Source organism: Megalopta genalis, chromosome 15, assembly GCF_051020955.1.
Source record: "Megalopta genalis isolate 19385.01 chromosome 15, iyMegGena1_principal, whole genome shotgun sequence".
NCBI lineage: Eukaryota > Metazoa > Arthropoda > Insecta > Hymenoptera > Halictidae > Megalopta > Megalopta genalis.
Genome location: NC_135027.1, coordinates 1,800,226 through 1,820,627, shown reverse-complemented (window position 1 = coordinate 1,820,627; position 20,402 = coordinate 1,800,226). Strand labels below are relative to the sequence as shown.

The following is a 20,402-nucleotide window of genomic DNA, read 5'->3' as shown; positions in this document are numbered from 1 at the left end:
AGAATATTGAAAGGTTCCAGCGAGAAAGATTATCAAATTCGAACTTGTTTCGCCGGCGGCGTTGTATTTTCGCAGCCGTGCAATCGGCCCGAATGGAAATTTATTGTTCGACGGCCCGACGGCCGTGCAGTCGCCGCCCGGCTTACTTAGGTCTCACATCTTCGTGAAATACTTCCTCTTTATTCGCGCGTTCCCAGGACGTCGAAAAGCGATTCCAGAGAACTCGGACGTTTTGCGCGAATATTTTGCGACCCGTGTCCTCTCGTCTTCGTTCACGGTGGTGCAATTATCCTTCGCCGGTTCGAGACCGGTCGCTGTCAACTCGACCCCTCGGAAGTCTCCTTTTCGCTCGATATATCTTTTTTCTTTTCGTGCCTTCGTTTCCGCTTTTCTTTATGCCCGCGGTTTCACGTTCGAAGTTTAATCGAAGCTGATTATTTGGAGGCACTCGTTTCGCCGGTACCATTATTCATTGTCTTCCCAGGCACGATTTCTTTTGCTTTGGTAATTATTGGCTTGCTCGGGAAGTTGCTTGGTTTTCCATTTAAAAAATTCCGTTTCGCGAGCGCGTTAAAGAAGCAGTTGATTCGGTATTTTGAAAATGAAGAAATTGGACTTTTGCGAGTATCAAATTTCCAAATGATCGGAAAGATGTCGGAATGTAACGGTACATCATTGTCTCGAAACATTAAACGACTGTCTTTAGTTTTCTTGTGAAAGAAGGAAACAACTTTCCGAAGAACCTGATGTATTTACTAATTTGTGAGCTGTTTTAATTTCGATTAAATTTTTAGGATAAATACAGGTTTTATACATAATTATATGCGTACAATTATATGTAATTATATATGTATACGAATGATTAATATAATATAAGACACGAAAATATAGACAGAAATTCGATAACGAAATGAGCATCTTTACATCAATAAATATTAACAGCAAGCGTACGTACACTTTGTTCCGATTACCTTCGATCAAATTTTAAACATAATGAGTCTAGTTTATCGTTTCTGGATCCGAATTGTTCAGCAATCTTCGTGGCCATGCAGGAAGAAAATCAGAATTAATACTTGGAAAATTTCGAGAACGAAAAATTTCTCTCGAACATTTCCATCCCTATCTCTCAGGGACCTTTTCCTTTTACGAGGGCGGAATCTTCGAAAAACGCTTTCGACCATCTGGGGGAGGGTCCGAAGGCAGCGTGCGATTTTTGTCTACTATAAACGATGGCCCCGGAAACGCTTAGGAACAGAAGACCACCCATCCGGGAAACTCCCCTCTGCTGGGTGGAACACTTTTTATTTAAACTGCAATAAAACCGTGACAAAAAGTCGCAGCTCAACTTTTGAGAGGTCGTCGAGAAGAGGAGACTTCCGTCTACAAGGTCGGGCGAAGATAAATGCGGAGAAAAATTTCTTAGGATACGTGGATGCGTTCGAATTACGTTAATTCGAAAAGCGACGTTTCGCGAATCAGCTTCGACTTCGCGTTACGTTTCGTAACGGGAATGAATTTTTTAGGAGAACCGAAGTCGAGGCTTGCGAATGCGGAGATTTCACCCATCGAAATAAGCATGGGCAGAGTATCGTGCGATTTTTTTGTTCGAAGTTACGGAAGCGCGAACCGATCGATCACTTTTTCGGCGCGACTTCGTTCGGTTTCGGTCACGATTAAGTTTACGTTTATCGATTATATTTATCTTTATGTTATATTAACTCGAAATTTAGCAATTATATTTATCTTTATGTTGTAGTAACTATATATATATATATCGATTATATTTGTCTTTATATTATATTAACTTTATATTCAAACTTTATATTTATATAACCATTAACTTTATATCATATTTAGAATTATATTTATATTTATCGATTAACTTCATATTTATACAACTTTATATTTATAATTTTAACATTATATTTATATAAATCGAATCAAAATTTTTGGATTGAACGTACAGCTCGTACTCGGTGTAGAAAATTTAGAAAAGCTGCGACTACTTAACGCGGATGTTAAAAAACGGCATCAAATGACCCAATATTTTTCGTTTAACAATCATTGAAATCGCAGAGACGTTTCCATCGGAAATGATGCAATAAATTTCTCTATTCGAGCATACTTACCAACGAAGATCGCTCGAGATCTAAATAAACCCAATCATCTCATTTTTCAAAGGAAAATCACTCCACTTACGCTCGGCAGTTTCAGCGTTAATCCTGATCCGAACAAAATAGATTCCTGTGAAAACATCCGTATCGAATCGCAGCGACAAAGAATCGAACCCTGGAAAATCGATTCCGCAGAAAATCTCTTCAGAAACGCGCATCCCTATCATCCGGATTTCACCGGAGTGCGAGTCGGATATCCGTAATAAAGTAACGCACAGGCATCTTCGGTACGATTTTTCCGTGGTTGTTCCCCGTGAAAGCGATTGATCCCTGTTAATAAGCCCGCAAAGAACCACTAGAAAACGCTCGATGGTACGCATTGAAAAGCGCACCAAGGTTAGCGGCGCGGCGGCGGTATTAATTCACTCGGCTCGGACTACCCGCTCGCGAGCGTGCACCGGCGCAATAATTTCCAGAGAGCGCGCTCACGGCCTTTTTTTCCGCGATAAAGACCCGCCGAACAATCCCGCGCTCGCTTCTGCATTCGTTACGATTCCCATCAACCGTTTATTGTTAACTGCGCCCGGCGTTTTCAGTTCGAAACGGTGAACGACGCCGGCAACGAGTCGTCGTCGGCGGCCGCGGCCGCGGCAGCGTCTGCGTTGTCCCCGAGATTAATACGATTTCTCCCTGTCTATCCATCAAACGTGGCCCGTCGCCGCTCGTCGCAGGTTGCACGCGCAGGTTCCAAGCTGGCAACCGGCGCTGGGCAACTTCCCGTGGTGGTGTCCCGATCGCGAGACCGCCCAAGGGGTTGTTTTCATATCGATCCGTCCGCGTCCGCGTCGCGCTTTCCCGCGCGAACCCTTCGAAACGCGTCGGACAATGTCATCGTTACACTTTGATGCTTATGTTTGGCATTACCGTATCGCTATGGCAACTTGATGTACTATTCGACCATGCATTCGCCTCGCTTCGAGGCGAACCAGCTTGTGTGTACGCGCCGCCACCGCCACCGCCGCCGCCGCCGTTGCCTGCATTTTCAACCGAAGTTCCGCGATCGGCGCTCTCCCGTTGATTGGAAAATCGTATTCCTGTGTTCCGTATGCTCGCTGCGATGCGTCTCACGATTTACTCGCAGATTCCCCAGTGATTACGTCGCGCACCGCCGTCTCCCGCAGCCCGAAAGCGTTTTTCGTTCGAGACTGCAGAGCTGGCTGCAGCGACAGCACAGGTGATAGGAATAATTAACGCAGGAATAATAATTGTTTATGCGAGATCTGGATTGTCCGGGTTTCAATGCGAGAAATATTAGCTCGATCAACATATCTTGACTCTTTAACGCGTTCATGCGCCGACAATCGACCAATAAAATTCCCGCAAAGTCGAAGCAATTTAATTAATTGAACCGGAATTAGAATGTTAAAATTTATCGTAGTGGATGACGTTAGAACTCTTTCGCATCTGAAATGTCGTAGGCAAATTCAATTTTTTCGAATATATTACAATGAAAATGAATGTCCAAAATTGGAGAAGAATTAGTGTCGTTCATAGGTGATCGACGCGGCGCTCAACGTATTAAATAATTACTATGAATAGGTTGCGGATCTTTATGGAAAATAAAACGTTTCTTCATCGATAACAAAAGGAAAAATAGAAGACATGATTGCATTTGTTCTTTTAATAATTTTAGCAGAGTAGAAGTAGCGTAATATTCTTACATTTTTCTTGCATATTCATTGCACTGTGTTTCGCTTATCTATTTTTATCGTAAATGCATAAAATCCGCAGTCTAGTAATAAGTTGAAAATAACATAATTTTTGTTATATTAATAACAAAATGTTATATCAATATGTTATATTGTAATAATATATTAATGTGTTATATTATATTATGTTATATCAATAATAATTAATCCATAAAATTCGTTGTACAGTAATAATCGTTGGCACGAGATTGATATCAACAAATTATTTTCAATTTTTTTATGATTATATCGACAAATCAGTTTCAGTTTTTCCATTTTTGGCAACGATCGAAGTGTCAAACATTGCAGAGCATTGTATTTCAGACCATAATCGCCGGGGACGCGCGTATCAGATGCTTCTAAAATTTTATTAAACTCGCGATTGTGCTATCAAACATTGAAGGATGATATCGTTTCAACTCTAGACTGCTATCTTTATCAATGAAATTAAACATGATAAAAATATTCCCGTATTTGCAGCGTACTCACGTACAAATAATTTCAATTTGTATCTTACCGTCGCGTCGCGTATTCGTTGAAAATTGACTCCGACACGTGAAGAATCGCCATCGCGCCCGCGACGAAATTCTAATTAATTAAAAATAATGAAATCGACCAGGTATAAGTGCGGCCGGTCGTATTCTGCGTTTGACAGTCCCCGCCTCCCACTCCGTCCGCCGTTGAATTATCGCGGCGAGGAACTCGTACTTTTTTTCTTCTTTTCTTTTTTTTTTTTGTTTCAATGAGCTCGTTACACTTACCTTTCTCGTGGCGATTTTAACCAGGAATTTTTGTACACAACCGTGCATCCACCACGGCCGACGGATGAGTTTTGTAATTTGTACTTTTCGGGCTGCTGAACGAACAATCGGAAATCCGCGTTTGTATCATAATTAATGGGCGTTCGATAACAACGGTGCCGTTGCGGGGGTAATTATAAATTATAGTATAGCGCAAACTTCATTTTCGCTGCGAAAAAGATGGTGGCCCGCAGTCCGCAACGTACTGTTGTAAATACTCCCCGATTTTCCGTCGGCCTGTATAAACAAAAATGGATAATTCGGGAAGAGGAGATACGATTATCCGAGCCTCGCGGCTCATTTTTGTAGTTCCCGATCGATAATAATTCTTATTTATCTTCACAAATTATTCGGTCTTGTCTGCCAGCTGAAGGAAGATTAGGGAAAATTGTTCTGTATTCGACGATTTTGGTTTCACGCGCGTCGGACACATTCTCGTAATTCAAATTTCTCGACGATGTCTTACGTTACAGATCCATGATTACGGAAAACTATAGTTATCAAAAACTAAATTATAGTTCATATTAACAAATAAAAGTTACAGAAGTTAATTCTAAAAGATATGAATTCGACGGAAACATGTTTCCTCTTGCAGTAAATCGAAGTTTCGAAAATAGCGCAAAAATATCCTCAAACACCTCGAACATCTCTTCGGTTCTGTAATCGACTAATTAATTGTTGCCTAAAATGCTTAAAATCCGCTGTGTGGACGTAACTGTTAGGCAGACGTAACTAATTGCAGTAAATTCTCCCTAATTTTCCTTCAGCTTGTAAAAGAGAATAGACAATTTGGGAAGAGAAGACACGATCATACAAACCTCGCACTTCGTTTTTATAATTGTTGACGATTTTCGTTTACAAGCTGAAGGAAAATTGCAGAGAATTTACCGTATTACGCGTTACTGCATACGTATTAAAATCGAGAATAAATTTTCGCGCGACGCGCCGATGAAACTGCTAATCGCGGCGTCGTCCGTCTAGGATTCGCGGAGAACCGCGCGACTCGCAAAATCGGCATCGCTCGAAAGTAACGCGTTTCTGGTTCGAATGACGGGTAGTTTGTCGACAGGCTTCGATCGGCCATACTCCGTGGAAGGCGGTTCCCGTAAAAGTCCGTAGTCCTAGCCGATGATCTTCCAATCCATAGGATCCCAAACACACCGGTGAGGTAAATTTGTATGCGAACAACGTACACGCAGATGCAAAGCCTAGAGATTCGAAAGTTTTCCCTTGGTTGCGGGCTGCTGTATAAAAATCTCGTTTGCACAGCAACGTTACGGGAACGAGGAGAAGAGGAAGACGTTGAGGAAAACGGTGAAACCGGCACCAGGAACCGCAAGATGCCGATTGATTTTTACTACTTCCCGCCCAGTCCACCGTGCCGGTCGGTGATGCTGCTAGCAAGAACGATCGGTGTTCACCTGAACCTGAAGACGATCAACGTGATGAAGGGAGAGACCAGGAAGCCGTCTTATTTAAAGGTCCGCTATGTAGATGCAAGGTATCCGCGCTTTAAATTTTTACGAATACCCGCGGAACACTCGAACTACCTTCTCGTAAACATCCTCCTGAAAATTATTGCCATACTCTTTCCTCTGTTATGCCGCGCCGTAAAATAAAACAGACACTCGCGTTCCCGCGTTTCGATACCATTTTTTTTTTTAATCAATTTTAGAACGACTGATAAAGCGACGTGTTATTCGAACGTAATCGTTCCGCGTTGTTCCACGAAATTATCGAATTGTTCACCGTCGAAGTACAAAGTAACAATTCTCGCGAAATTATGAGGAACGAGATCGATGATACTTAACGCTAGAATTATACCCTAAACGCGATTATGTATATCGTTTCATAGCAATGACAAGATTGGATTTGTTTGAACTTTCTACGATTTTTATTATGATACGTGCTTCGATTAACATTAAAATTTCTGATGGAGACTTTGTTGCAGTATCGGACATTTTAGGAGAAAAAATCGGAAACCAGTGGTTTTAGTGTTAACCCTTTGGCTATTTGAACTACAAAATGAAAGCATTTGTTTCAAGTTACAGTATTTCCATTCGCGATGGTTGTGTTTATTGTATGAATTGGAAGTTTAACCTGTTTGCTTATAGAAGGCATCTATTTTTTAACTATTTATTCAGTGTAAACTTTAGTAATGTGTAAATTGTTTTAAAAAAAGGTACAGCAATTTTTAGTGTCGCCTCAGAGTCGCCTCAATCGAGTGCAAATGGTAAAACTCCTGTAACTTCTAGTAAAAAAATCCTGTAATATTCTGTCTTTGCTCTAATACTCGTTGCAATAGAGAATTTTGTCTTTTCTTCACGACGAGTATACTCGTCGAGAACAGCTGACTGGTTAAAACGAAACACCTCGATATTCTTCATTGACTTATAAATTTCATAAAATTGTATTCAAAGAAGCTATGCAGAAAATCAACAACAAATACAATATTGCTTTCGAAGCAACAAAATTGCTTTCGTTGTTACACACAGAGAGGTGCGTCAGGTTACGTTGTCTGTTAGCTCATGGCAATCATGCCGATGCGGCAGGTGACTAAGAAAAGCGATCGACAGGATGCCGGAGCGAACGAGTCATGTTATAGCAGCATGCGTCGCTGGTTGCTCGCGCGGTATCCGTAGCATGTGTTTTACGCATTCGACCGTGCACAAGGCCATTTTCCAGATATAGACGCAGCGGCGTCCTCTCGAGCCTAATGACGGAGCACGTTTCTGAACGGAACGTACCGCGCGACTCGTTCGAACGCGCACGTTCCCCCGAATAATCTCTTCTCACGGAAATGCCTGTCTTTCAGATGAACCCGCAGCACAATATACCGACCATAGACGACAACGGATTCATTTTGTGCGAAAGGTGCGTTACGCAACCGGGCTCGATCGACTTTCTATTTTTTAATTGGCGGTGCCCGTTCACAGCCGACCGATTATGGGATACCTGGTCAGCAAGTATGCGAAAAATGACTCCCTGTACCCGAGGGACTCCAAGAAGAGGGCGAAAGTGGACCAGATGCTGTATTTCGATCATGGGACACTTTTCCGGAACGTGATGAAGTATTACGTACGTGTTTTCGTTCGTTTTCATTCGATTTTGGCGGCCGGAGGAAGAGAAGCTTAACGATTACGAGAAATTCTCTGCAATTGACTCTCGGTTTGTACACGAAAATGGACGATTTGGGAAGAGCAGATACGATTGTCCGAGCCTTGCGACTCGTTTTTAAAAGAATTATAAAGGAATACAAGAATTACAGGAATTATAAAAAGAAGTCGCAAGGTTATTCAATGATCTCCTCTTCCCAAATCGTCTGTTTTTGTTTGCAGGTCAATTAAAGAGAATTTATCGTATTTAAGGATGAACGTCGTTTTTTCGTGGATCGTTTAATGAATAGTTTCCTGATCATTTACATTGCTAACGAATACGTGGAACCGCGCGGAAATGAAAATTGCGACGGCATTGTGGAACGTTTCCTGCACCGAACAATTCGTAAATTGTTGTTAAATTCGATAACAATTGCTTTAGAAATGCTCCACGATGAATATTATTTACAGAAGCAATTGGACCATTTAACGATCAGTTGAAAAGACGAAAGTGTTATATTATATTGGAAAATAATTGTTGCTTTCGATGACGGTGTCGCATCGCGCTGCTAACTTGTCAGAATTATTTACAGACAAGCAAGAATCTTTTTGTTGACGAAAAACATTACGGTACAATTGTAAAAATCTGTAATAGAAATGATTCTGGTAGTTGCAGAGAAACTTGCTGTCGGAGAAACTTGCGAAAGCGGGGATCGAACCGGGGAAAAAAGATCCAATTTGTATGACTGATCAATAGTAGTAGCCATTGTTAAGCTAGAAAAATGGGAACGGGATGAACTGACAGGGCAGAATTACGAACGAAAAACGCAGCCATGTTTTTTCGTTACGCTCTCGCTAGGAAAATAAACAGTTTCTTAATCCGAGTACCTTTTGTGAGAAAAAAGGTTGACTCTGCGCAACAACGCTGGAAAAATGGCCGAATAAAAATACAGAGACGAAATAAAGAATTTATTTGTGCATCTGCGGACTGCAGACACAGGCGTACAGAGTATATTATTGTTGTAACAATGCGACAAGCTCTCGTTCATTTCGTAAATAGAAAATTTATCGATCATCGCGCTACATTATTTATCTTTATAGATAATGGATCTCATCGTTTTATCACAGCAACACGAAATATCCTTTTACATCGAAGTTCGTATCGCATTCCAATTGTTAATAAATAATATACTGGCCATAAAACTCCGTATATCCATTAGGAAGACGCATGTTTCATTTAGAAATCTCAAACAGCTTCCGATCTTTCATGAATTTCGAGTTAAAGGAAAAATAAGATGATTATGATTGCGAATGTTTATGAGCAAAAACACAAATTTTCCACATCGATTTTAAGAAATAGAAATTAAATAAAAATGTATTTCCGACTCGCGATTATTTTGATATTGATGATTCTTAAATTCTGTCAATACTTTCTATTACTATTATTAACTACTATTAAATTACTATTATTAATTACTATTATTAACTATTGTTACTATTATTACAATATTATTATGATATTACTATTAACTGTTTAACTATTGTTAATAACTACGTGATATGTTATTGCCTCGCAGCAAAAATATTTGCGCGACACATCTGATATATCTTTTATCTTAATCATTTTATCTTAATTAGAGTACTCATGGTCAATATGCCTCAACGAATGATTATCGATGGTGTTGTAGATTCCTGTGATATTTGGTTTAACGAATGTCATCGACGAGAACGGTGTACAAGCAACCGAGAGAGCCTGCGAATTATTGAATACCTTCCTCGAAGACGGCGAGTTCGTTGCGGGAGATACGTTAACGATTGCTGATTTTGCCATCAGCACAACCATTTGCGTTCTACAGGTGAGTAATGCGTCGAGAGGTGACAGAACAAAGGAATGTATGGCTTCGACCGATCGATAAGATATTGTCGCTGTAAAAATACCCGCGGAACGCCTGCAAGCTCTATGGCCGAAAGAAAAATACTTCTGAAGAATGCAGAATGTTCTCCGACAACTGTGTAGAATCGAACTGTTTATTTTTCGCTTTGTTGTTTAATAGAGGTGATTATCGAGAGCGAATCAAACATTATGCGAACGAATATTATGCGAAGGCTCGAACAATCGTGTCAACTCCTCCCAAATTGTCCATTTTCGTTTCCAAGCTGAGGGTCAATCAGGGAGAATTTACTGCACAGTGAATTACTAACTTAAATATTATTATATTATTACATAATATTATTAACTTAAATTTACTGCACGGCTCGTTTTTATAGTTACCGATTGTCAACAACTATAAAAACGAGACGCAAGGCTCGAACAATCGTGTCTCCTCTTCACAAATTGTCCATTTTCGTTTCCAAGCTGAAAGTCAATTAAAGAGAAACAACTGTAAAAAATGATGAAATGATGAAAATGAGTAAACGTGAAATTAGAATGACTCGAAGTCAAAGCAGTAGGATACCGGAAATTTCGGTAACATATGTTGCTCGTCGTGACAATTATAATTCGTATATTTCGCGAAACACTGAACAAAACGCATCAACTAACGGCGGAGTAAATTTCCTTTATTAGAGTTGGACGCAGCGACCGGTGCAAGCGTGTGGGCATGCATCTGTCCACGTTTCCTTTCATTTACTTCTGAACCGCATACACGCGGCGAGCATGAGACCGCGCGCGACTTGCTCCAATTTTTTCAGCCTAATTGACGCTGTATCTATCCTCGTTAAGAAAAGGTTCTCTCCGCGACCTTCCTCGCGATTTTACCGCGTTGGTGCGGGAAAATAAAACGCCGTTTCATGTATTTATAAAATTTCGAGAACGAAGATTAACCCGTTCGAGCGTCGCGCGGCCGCATACAGCTGCGATGCGATAACTTTTATGAAATTAAGCAAAGCAATTATTGGCAAGGATATCCGCGGAACGTGCTGATAGAGCGTGTCTTTAATAAGCGGCGAACGGAAAATAATTATCCGATCAAATATCATATATTCGAAATGTTTGAGATACCAAGAATCGTCTGACTCAATCGTACGCTATCGCACGTTCTATTGGGTTGACAACTAAGTAAATGCCGATTTCGGTTATAGATGTCTCTCGCTCCCATTTTTATGATATCCGTAAATGTTATATTATAAAATTATTATTATTATTATTATGTTATTTTTTATTATCCGTGAATGTTAGCAACTGGACAAATCGAATGCAGCGGTCAAGGAAAAGCGACCAGAATTGGTCAATCGTAAAGGTGTCATTTTCCAGCAGGACAATGCTAGGGCCGCACACGTCTTTGTCCACTCGGCAAAAATTGATGGATATTGCTTGGGAATTGATGTTACACCCACCATATAGCCCCGATCTCGCGCCATCGGATTACCACTTATTTCGATCCCTGGACAACTCCCTTCGTGGTAAAACTTTTAACGATGATGACGCTGTAAAATCTCACTTAACTCAGTTTTTGGCCGAAAAGGATCAGGCTTTCTACGAGCGTGGAATTTTCAAGTTGTCAGAGAGATGGCAAAAGGTCATCGAACAAAATGGAAAATACATTACAGATTAAACTTCGTTCCAAGTAAAAAAAATTTTTTATTTCATTGAACAAATCGGCAATTACTTAGTTGCCAACCCAATATTTACGTCCGGCAAGCTTCGCGCTATTAATTCGCCATTTGCCACGAGAGCTTCGGGGCCACCGTGAGCAAGGGAGAAGCCGGAAGCATCCCTGTCACGATCTCTGGCATAGCAACAAACTGATACAGATATTTGTTTCGCAGTGTTTCAACTTCGATATCGGCAGGTATGACAACGTAGCGGCGTGGTACAACCGTTGCAAGGAGCAGCTCGATAAATTCGGGTTCGAGGAAGTGCACGCCGAAGGAATAAAAATGTTTACCGAGTTGTATCAGCAGAATATATCGTAATTGTAGAAGCAGAATAGATCGATAAATATAGTTCGCCGGTGATCGAGATTAAACGCGAAACTCGGAACTCGCGCGGCCGAAGTGTCTCGTTCGAAAGCGAATTTACAGCGGAGGATGTTTTATATCGTCGTCGTGCGTTCAAGTTGAAATTCAATGCTACCCGATCCGCGGTCTCGAGCTTTTTATGATCACGAAAGAAATGCGACTGCTTCGGAAATGAATTTTTTCGGCGACGATGTTCGTCTCTGCTGCTAAAGAAACGATACTAATCTATGTAACTTGGAAATGCTATTAAACGATAATTGCACTGTTTCCAAGCTAGAAAATAGTAATTGTCTTCTGAATGTTACACGGTTGCGTTGGGAGCACTTTAACATTTCCGTGGAAATATTTAGAAAGTTTGAAGAATTATTTATGAGTTTATTGTTGGACGGTGTTGGACTGCGGCGTAAACAATTTTTCTCGCCAACCGAGTCATATGAAAAATATATTAGTTACTGTTGAGAATGTTGGTGTACAATCTGAATAAATATTTCGTTCGTTTACAAGTATTTTTATTTAACCTATTACTCGCCGCAATTCAAAAATACAAAAAAGAAGGATTAAATTGAGACTTGAAGTTTATAATGATTTAAAAGGAAATAGCGAGAGTTCTTAATACTTTCATGGAGCACGTGATATGTTCTCACTATAATATAAATATAAAATATATTAGTTACTGTTGAGAATGTTGGTCTACAATGTAAATAAATATTTCATTCGTTTACAAGTATTTTTATTTAACCTATTACTCGCCGCAATTCAAAAATACGAAAAAAAAGAATTAAATTGAGACTTGAAGTTTATAATGATTTAAAAGGAAATAGCGGGAGTTCTTAATACTTTCATGGAGCACGTGATATGTTCTTACTATTTAAACGCGTGTATTTTCTTTAGAAGTTGCAGTTTTTAAAAGAAAAAAATTAAAAATAGTCTCCCAAAAATGGGACACTGGCGGATAATGGGTTAAGTTGCCATCGAGATAAGATACCAATTGCAACCGTAAATTTCATTGAACTTTCCATCGAATTTCGTTCGTCGAATTACCCTTCAAATTTGCGGGAATTTCCGTGAGCTGACTTTCGCCGTTTCAACGTGTCATCGCAACCGCATCGAAGACGCCTCGCATTCCGCGAAGTTCGGTCCGCCGAACCTCGAACGTTCGCGGAGCAGTTTTGTATCGAATGAAAAGTTGGACGCCTGCATTATTTAGCGACAGAATGGCGAGCACGCCGGAAACGTTGGGACGAAGAAAGGCTCTCCGTCGTGTCGTCGTCGCCGGATTATTTTTGTTTATTTCGGTTCCAACGGTGTATGCGCTCTCTATACACGTGCGCGCGCGCGCGCGTTCATGTACGTGTGTATGGAGGAGAGAACGACCGGACCAAGGGTTGCGCAACGAACAGCAATTCCTCTGTCGTTGTTCGATGATGATGCAGCAGAATCTGCTGCCGGTTCACAGCAACCAGCTCGACCGCGGCCTGAAAAACCCGTTACTTCCGTTCCCGGAATTCCTGTCCGCCGGTCTACGGCATTCTCCGTTCCTGAATTTAATTAACCCACAGTCCATTTAGAAGACCCGGGCTCCGTGGATCGCCCTCGAGGAATCATTGAGGGGAAGATAATGTTTTTACAGGGGAAATTGAGAACGTTCGCTCGAGAACTTTTGCGACGCGGAGAGTGAGCCAGCGCGAATTTTCCCTTCCGTCTGTGTCGTGAATTCGGATTACTTTCTGTATCCCGGTTTTGAGAACCCCCTCGACCGTTATTCTTCTTCCCGTTTCTCGGATTTTATTTTATCACATTCTATCCGGGAGGGGAAGGAAGAGGGGGAGGGGAGGGAGGAAGCCGCCGGTTTTTACGCGGGGGAATTCGGCAGAATTAAATTTCATCCCGGTTTTCCTTCTATTCCGTTCCGTTCCGTTCCGTTCCGTACCGTTCCGTTCCGTTTCGTTCTGTTATTTAGCTACTGTTCCGCGAAGAAAGTGAATTTTAACGGGCGCCGTTACCGCGACGGCTACAATGTAATTGCGGCTCGTTCAACAGGGAAACTGGGCACAATATTTGTCTCCGTTTCATGGCGTGCTAGCCCCAGCCACGGGAATAAAATTGCTGTTAATCAGTCGCTTTGGAACCGGCCGCGCGTCACTCTGATACCGGTATTTTAATAGCACGGTTACGCGCGGCGAACTCGGACGTAACAACGAAATCGTTAACGATATCGAAAACGAGCAACGAACAATTCGGTTTTGTAACATTCCGATATGCAAACCTACTGTTATCTAATCATTGTATTATCTGGATAGATTATCGCCTAGCAAACAACTCGAATGACATTTTTATGTAATAGAACATTTTCGTGTCGCGATATTACAAGAATGAACCTTCAGATAGGAGAGTCTTTAGTGAACCGGTATCTCTCGGTTTTCGTTCCGGTGACGTGGCAGATGTTACTAACACGACATATTTCATGTGAATGTATTTTATAAATACGTTATATAATTGTATACATAAATATTATATGTGTAATAAATACATATCATATAATAGTAAATACATATTACAGAATTATGGTATTATAGTTATATATTATTATAGTATTAATTAAAAAATAATACTGTATTTAATAGTACTATATTAGTATTAGTATTAATTAATATACAATAATAATACTATATTAATTAATACTAATACTAATATAGTACTATTAAATATAGTATTATTAATTAATACTATAATAATATTACAGAATTATAGTATTATAATTATATATTATTATAGTATTAATTAATAATACTATATTTAATAGTACTATATTAGTATTAATTAATAATACTGTATTTAATAGTACTATATTAGTATTATTATTATTGTATATTTAATAGTACTATTAAATATAGTATTATTAATTAATACTATAATAATATTACAGAATTATAGTATTATAGTTATATATTATTATAGTATTAATTAAAAAATAATACTATATTTAATGGTACTATATTAGTATTACTATTAATTAATAGTAAGATATTAATTAATATAGTATTGATTAATATATATAGTAAATACATATTACAAAGTTATAGTATTATAGTTTTATAATATCGTATTCTTTTCCATGAAAGAACGCAGTAAATATGTACATTATCATAAACATGCTCGTATTTACTGTTACCTCGGCACCATAGCAACTTCGGTACTGCACAGCAGTTTCGGTATTTGTTAACACAATATTGACAGTAAAGTAATACCGGTTCTACGTGCGTGCTTTTAACCCTTATCGTACATATGTCGCGTAACACGTGACATTATACGTTCGGCTAGGATGATTTTATCCGAGTCCGACAAGGATTAAAAATACTTTGAAAATTGCAATGAAATATGAGTATTTAACAACAACAAAATACCGGTAAACGTGCCGATGAATACACCGCTATTTTGCAATCCGGCGGAGATCCCAGCTGCGAATGGCGAATGCGAAAACCAAGAAGCAAAAATTTAAATAACCAGAACGTAGACCGTAATTAAAAATTTCTTTCGTCGCGGATGCGCCGCATGGAAAATGTGGTGTAGATATTCTGTTTCTCAGTTCGGCCATGTTGTTTTTTGTTCGGATTACGAAACAGACTTTTACAAATGCTACACCATTTTCCCGCGTGTTTTTTTTTTTGGAACCGGGATAAATGTAAAAGAAAGATTAACTGCGCGCGGTGGAACCGTGTAGCAACATTTTGGAAAGTCCGCCGATGAAACGGTCGAAACCGAAATTTATCAGTCCGCTGATACGTTATCGAGTGTTTGTGCATATATCTGCGGCGATAAAATGCGAAAATCCATAGAAACATACATTTATCAGTGCCGCTTTGATATCTCCGATCAGGTGTACATAATATGTAATTCCATTACACAATCTGCGCCTGGTTTTTTTTCACTTTCTCCTCGTGTTATTTCTCTCGCCGAATTAGATTCTCTTGTTTTACATTCTCTCGCCGAATTCTCCCTAATCGACGCTCCGATTGTGCACGAGAATGGACAATTTGGGAGGAGGAGAAACGATTATTCGAGCGGTTCGAATAATTTATATTAATATAAAGAATATTATTAATATATATATATATTTTTTTGTATTTATTATTATATTTATTATTATATATTTGTATTTGGTTCGAATAATTTATATTAATATAAAGAATATTATTAATATATTATTAATATTCGAGCGGATTATTGCGGCTCCTTTCAATAGTTGTTGGCAATCGGTCACTATAAAAGTAAATAAAAAAATAAATAATAATCGCATCTTCGCTTTCCAAATCATCAATTTTTGTGCACAGTCCGAGCGCCAATTAGACACAATTCACTGTGCTTCCACGTTACCTATAATCCATATTTTCGTTCCAGAAACATCTCCGTTATTGTTGGACAATGAAAATGAACGCCTGCGGCAGATTTCGCAAACGAATTAATTAGAATCGTAGCGGCGTAAGTAACTTTCGAAAAGTTCGTCTCGCGTCTTAAAATGTAACGTTCCACTGTGCAAAATATCAGCGAATAAAGCGAAACGAGCTACGTATAAAGTTTCCGTGAATTAATTGAACTCCGAATTCTCTTAACGATAAATTCAGGCTACGATGATTCCGACGAAACTAGTCGAGCGCATAAAATTCGATCCTACATTTTCAACAATTAGCATTGTTACGCGAAGCCTCCCGCCGCGTTGCGGCACGTCGGCGAGCACAATGGAAAATATTCGTGTCGACCGTTGATTGTACATCGTATACGAAAACATCCTACAAACTGATGCTCGTAAACCTGAGAAAAATGGAAGGGTTATTGATTTCGGGCGGAGAACAGGAACGGCGAATTACTGGACAAGCGGCGAACGAAAACTTGTTTCGCGGAAAAATGTGGAAAATCGATTTAGGAGAGCAACATGTTCGCCCGAACCCCGTGTGCAGGAAGCTGGCCGGAACAAAGACGGATCCTTACGAGGTAAGACAATTTTTATTGTACAATGTTGGCCGGCGAAACTCTGTAAACTCGCTGCGAACCTTGACTCACTTACCGTTGCGAATTACTATGACGGTATCATTCGAACGACTCGAAGGACTTGAACGGAAATTAAAGCGACACGCACATTTTAACAAGCCGAACTTAAATTGTTTACGAGAACAGAAGTTACGAAAAAGAATGTGTAAATTATAATAGGCTGACATGAATAATATGAATTAAATGAATATACGAAATTCGAAATGCAGGGGATTAAATTCGAAACTTAGGTTTGCTTTAAGTCGAACTTCTAGTGTAATTTTATTATTATTAATATTATTATTATTATAATTATTATTATTATTATTATTATTATTATTACTACTGTTATTATCATTATTATTATTATTATTATTATTATTATTATATAATATTTACGTATATAATATGTATAGTAATAAACATAACAAAATAATAATATATAACAAGTGATAAATAACAAAAACATAACGTATATAATTATACGTATTATTATTATATTATTATTATATATTTTTATTTTTTATTATTATTATTATATATTAATATATATATATAAGTGTATAAATTATATTGTATTATATCAATATATATATAGTATATATAATGTTTTTACTTCATATTTGACGCCATGTTTTGATAAATTACTAAATTCCGTTTAATGGAACGGTCGACTCATTATAAATTCCTTCACAGAACCGTCGATGGAAAAATATAGTTTCCCAGTGATTTTTGTCTGCTCGAGTGAATGCATTCCGATCGGATGCATTAAGGAACGTTCGTTGGAATTGAAACAACGATATGCAAATTTCCAGGCCTTCCACGAATTGATAATTCCAGTAGAATTCGAGCGGGGCGGACGCCGCGGTGCGGTCGTAATTAATCTATATTCCAAGCAAGCGTCTTTCCATGGCTGTAACCGCAGGTGATTAGAACTACATTTCCGGTGGCATAAGCGCGCAGGCTGACGTTAAATCAAAGGATTTGCGGTCTCCTGGGATTTCCCGGCTCCTATCGGGACAAGACCCGCGAAAGTGTTTTCGGCTGAAATGCGCGTATGTGTGTACCGTTTTTGTTCTTCTTTTTTTTTTAGAAAAATGGGTCGCAGCGCGCGCTTAGAAGGCCACAATAGATTCAGGTTTTATGAAGCAGCGGAATCGCGTATTGGACTCTTTTCCGCGAAAACGAGGGAACTTATTTAGAGATCTACTGATAAAGAAAAACCGACCTGGATTCTTTTCACGGAACACATCGGCCCCGACAATCCGAGAATCCTCGTTCCCGCGCATGTAGATTTTTAAATTGCTCGTCGAAGTATCGTCGTCAGTCTGCTCTACTAACGCCCGGCTCTCTGCTGTGTCTTATAGCGCCGAGTCAGGCACACGCGGTGAACAACGCTTCGCAATTGGACGTAATAAAAATAAACGGAACCGAAAGTTCCGGCGCGCGAATTTCTCCCGCGTTAATTGAACGAAAATATTATTTTCTGCTTATGAATAATAACGAATTTTTAAAGTCAACGTGGAACCGACGGCGAATTTATAGTGCTTTTTCCTGCTCGAAAATTCGCGAGAACGAACTCGAGAACGAACATAAGTGCTTTCGATTGATAAAATTTCGAATTAAACAATGGACGATTGTAATGTTTAATAGTCTCCGAACTGTAGAAGATCGTGATGTTAATTTTAGTTGCTCCTGATTTATGTTTATTCGTATTATTTGTATTAATTCACTGCGATGATACATGCCATAATAAATTAAATAAAATCGTATAATTCTATGCATTCTTTTTTTAAAATTTATAATATCAATATTTTACATTCGTAAAATAAATGCTTGATATTTTGCTATGTCACTCGGTTATGTCAATGTTATAAAATTTTATATTAAATAATGCGCGAGTGCAATGTTTAATAGTCTCAAGAGACTTTAATAGTCTCTAGAAGATCGTAATATTAATTTTAGTTGCTCCTGATTTACGTTTATTTGTGTTATTTGTATTAATTAACTGCAATGATACATGCCATAATAAATAAAATAAAATCGTATAATTCTGTGCATTCTTTTTTTAAAATTTATAATATCAATATTTTACATTCGTAAAATAAATGCTTGATATTTTGCTATGTCACTCGGTTATGTCAATGTTATAAAATTTTATATTAAATAATGCACGAGTGCAATGTTTAATAGTCTCAAAAGACTTTAATAGTCTCTAGAAGATCGTAATATTAATTTTAGTTGCTCCTGATTTACGTTTATTTGTGTTATTTGTATTAATTAACTGCAATAATAAATGCCATAATAAATGAAATAAAATTGTACAGTTCTACGCATTTAATCTACAATATCAATTTTTCACATCCGTAAAGATTGTACGCCGGCTTGAAATGCTGCTATGTCATTCGGTTTAGACAGAGATTACAGACATTAGCTATTGTACGAAATAGAGTCTACAGTTCGATCCGGTTCGATGAGCATTGCTTACTCCAGTTCAACGCTGCGATTAATGGCAATCCTTGCTCCTCAGTCCTTGGAATTCCCACTAAATGCTGAATGGAAAACCTTGGTACTTTCACCGCGGGCGTACGACTCGAGTATTATACATTGAAAAACGTGATCCCGTTGTACAAATAAGTTACAATTACTTCCATTTCTCTGATCGCAAGGCGTTTAGAAATACTGTAAAATTATGCAACAGAGGATTTAGGTGTTCTGCACGATTTTGAAAAGGCGAATACAGTAATGTCTCTCTAATTGACGCTCAGATTATGCACAAAAAGGGACCAATTTGGGAAGAGGAGATACGATTATTCGAGCCTTGCGACTCGTTTTTATAGTTACGGATTTTCAACAATTATAAAAACGAGCCGCGAGGCTCGAATTATTTGGGAAGGGGAGATACGATTACTCGAGCCTTGCGACTCGTTTTTATAGTTACGGATTTTCAACAATTATAAAAACGAGCCGCGAGGCTCGAATTATTTGGGAAGGGGAGATACGATTACTCGAGCCTTGCGACTCGTTTCTATAGTTACCGATTTTCAATAATTATAAAAACGAGCTGCAAGGCTCGAATAATCGTATCTCCTCTTCCCAAATTGTCTATTTTTGTGCACAATCTGAGCGTCAATTAGGGAGACATTACTGTAGTTTGAATATGGTTCTTCTCTGATTACAGAATGTAGATCCAACAATTATTAAATGGAACAGTAAAAAGCTAGCTGTAAAATTAATTAAAATTAAGTGAAAATAATGAGAAATAACGAGAAACAATGAAAATTAATTTATGTCACGCGAAAAACGGAATACAATAAATTCTCCCTAATTGACACTCAGATTGTGCACAAAAATCGACAATTTGACTATTTAACTATGAAAACGAGTCGCAAAATCTCTTCCCAAATTGTCGATTTTTCCGCAATATCTGAGCGTCGATTAGGTTTGCTGTTTGCCGTTGTTTTTGCTTAATCATTCGGATAAACGATTGATTTCCTCGGTAAACAAAATAGCCCGATAAAGTTTTGTCGACATGACTGCACACTTTTCTGTCCACTCACAGCTTACTTCGTAAAGAGTAAATGATACAGCAAAGATACACTGATTCATCTGCGAATGACTATGTTGTATGCTCGATGTTGACGAAGAGGAATGGTTATC

The 20,402-nt window shown here is 38.7% G+C and overlaps 1 protein-coding gene and 1 long non-coding RNA gene across 6 annotated transcripts; both read left to right on the top strand.

Moving 5' to 3' along the window:
• The first annotated feature begins 3,207 nt into the window (after nucleotides 1-3,207).
• On the top strand, nucleotides 3,208-12,220 carry LOC117229319 (glutathione S-transferase 1). 5 transcript variants are annotated; one of them, XM_033485738.2, is made up of 7 exons: nucleotides 3,208-3,348; nucleotides 5,732-5,825; nucleotides 5,932-6,143; nucleotides 7,478-7,536; nucleotides 7,599-7,740; nucleotides 9,446-9,613; nucleotides 11,526-12,220. In XM_033485738.2, exons 3-7 carry the CDS (start codon nucleotides 6,003-6,005, stop codon nucleotides 11,670-11,672), a joined length of 657 nt encoding a protein of 218 aa, XP_033341629.1. In that variant the 5' UTR covers nucleotides 3,208-3,348; nucleotides 5,732-5,825; nucleotides 5,932-6,002; the 3' UTR covers nucleotides 11,673-12,220. The 5 variants fall into 5 exon arrangements, with proteins under 5 accessions (XP_033341629.1, XP_033341627.1, XP_076382697.1 ...); XM_033485736.2 differs by having other exon boundaries at nucleotides 5,732-5,830; XM_076526582.1 differs by having other exon boundaries at nucleotides 5,721-5,825.
• Nucleotides 12,221-14,657: 2,437 nt separating this feature from the next.
• LOC143260593 (uncharacterized) lies at nucleotides 14,658-18,517 on the top strand. Its single transcript, XR_013034873.1, has 2 exons — nucleotides 14,658-17,667; nucleotides 17,836-18,517. It is a non-coding gene; the product is annotated as an uncharacterized LOC143260593 (long non-coding RNA).
• The last annotated feature ends 1,885 nt before the right edge of the window (nucleotides 18,518-20,402 follow it).

Excerpts from the sequence above, each read along its gene's own strand:
- LOC117229319 (XM_033485738.2), top strand. The coding sequence starts at position 6,003 with ATGCCGATTGATTTTTACTACTTCCCGCCCAGTCCACCGTGCCGGTCG. Across the intron at positions 7,537-7,598 it reads GGATTCATTTTGTGCGAAAG|CCGACCGATTATGGGATACC; the intron begins GTGCGTTACGCA and ends GCCCGTTCACAG. Across the intron at positions 9,614-11,525 it reads CAACCATTTGCGTTCTACAG|TGTTTCAACTTCGATATCGG; the intron begins GTGAGTAATGCG and ends TTTGTTTCGCAG.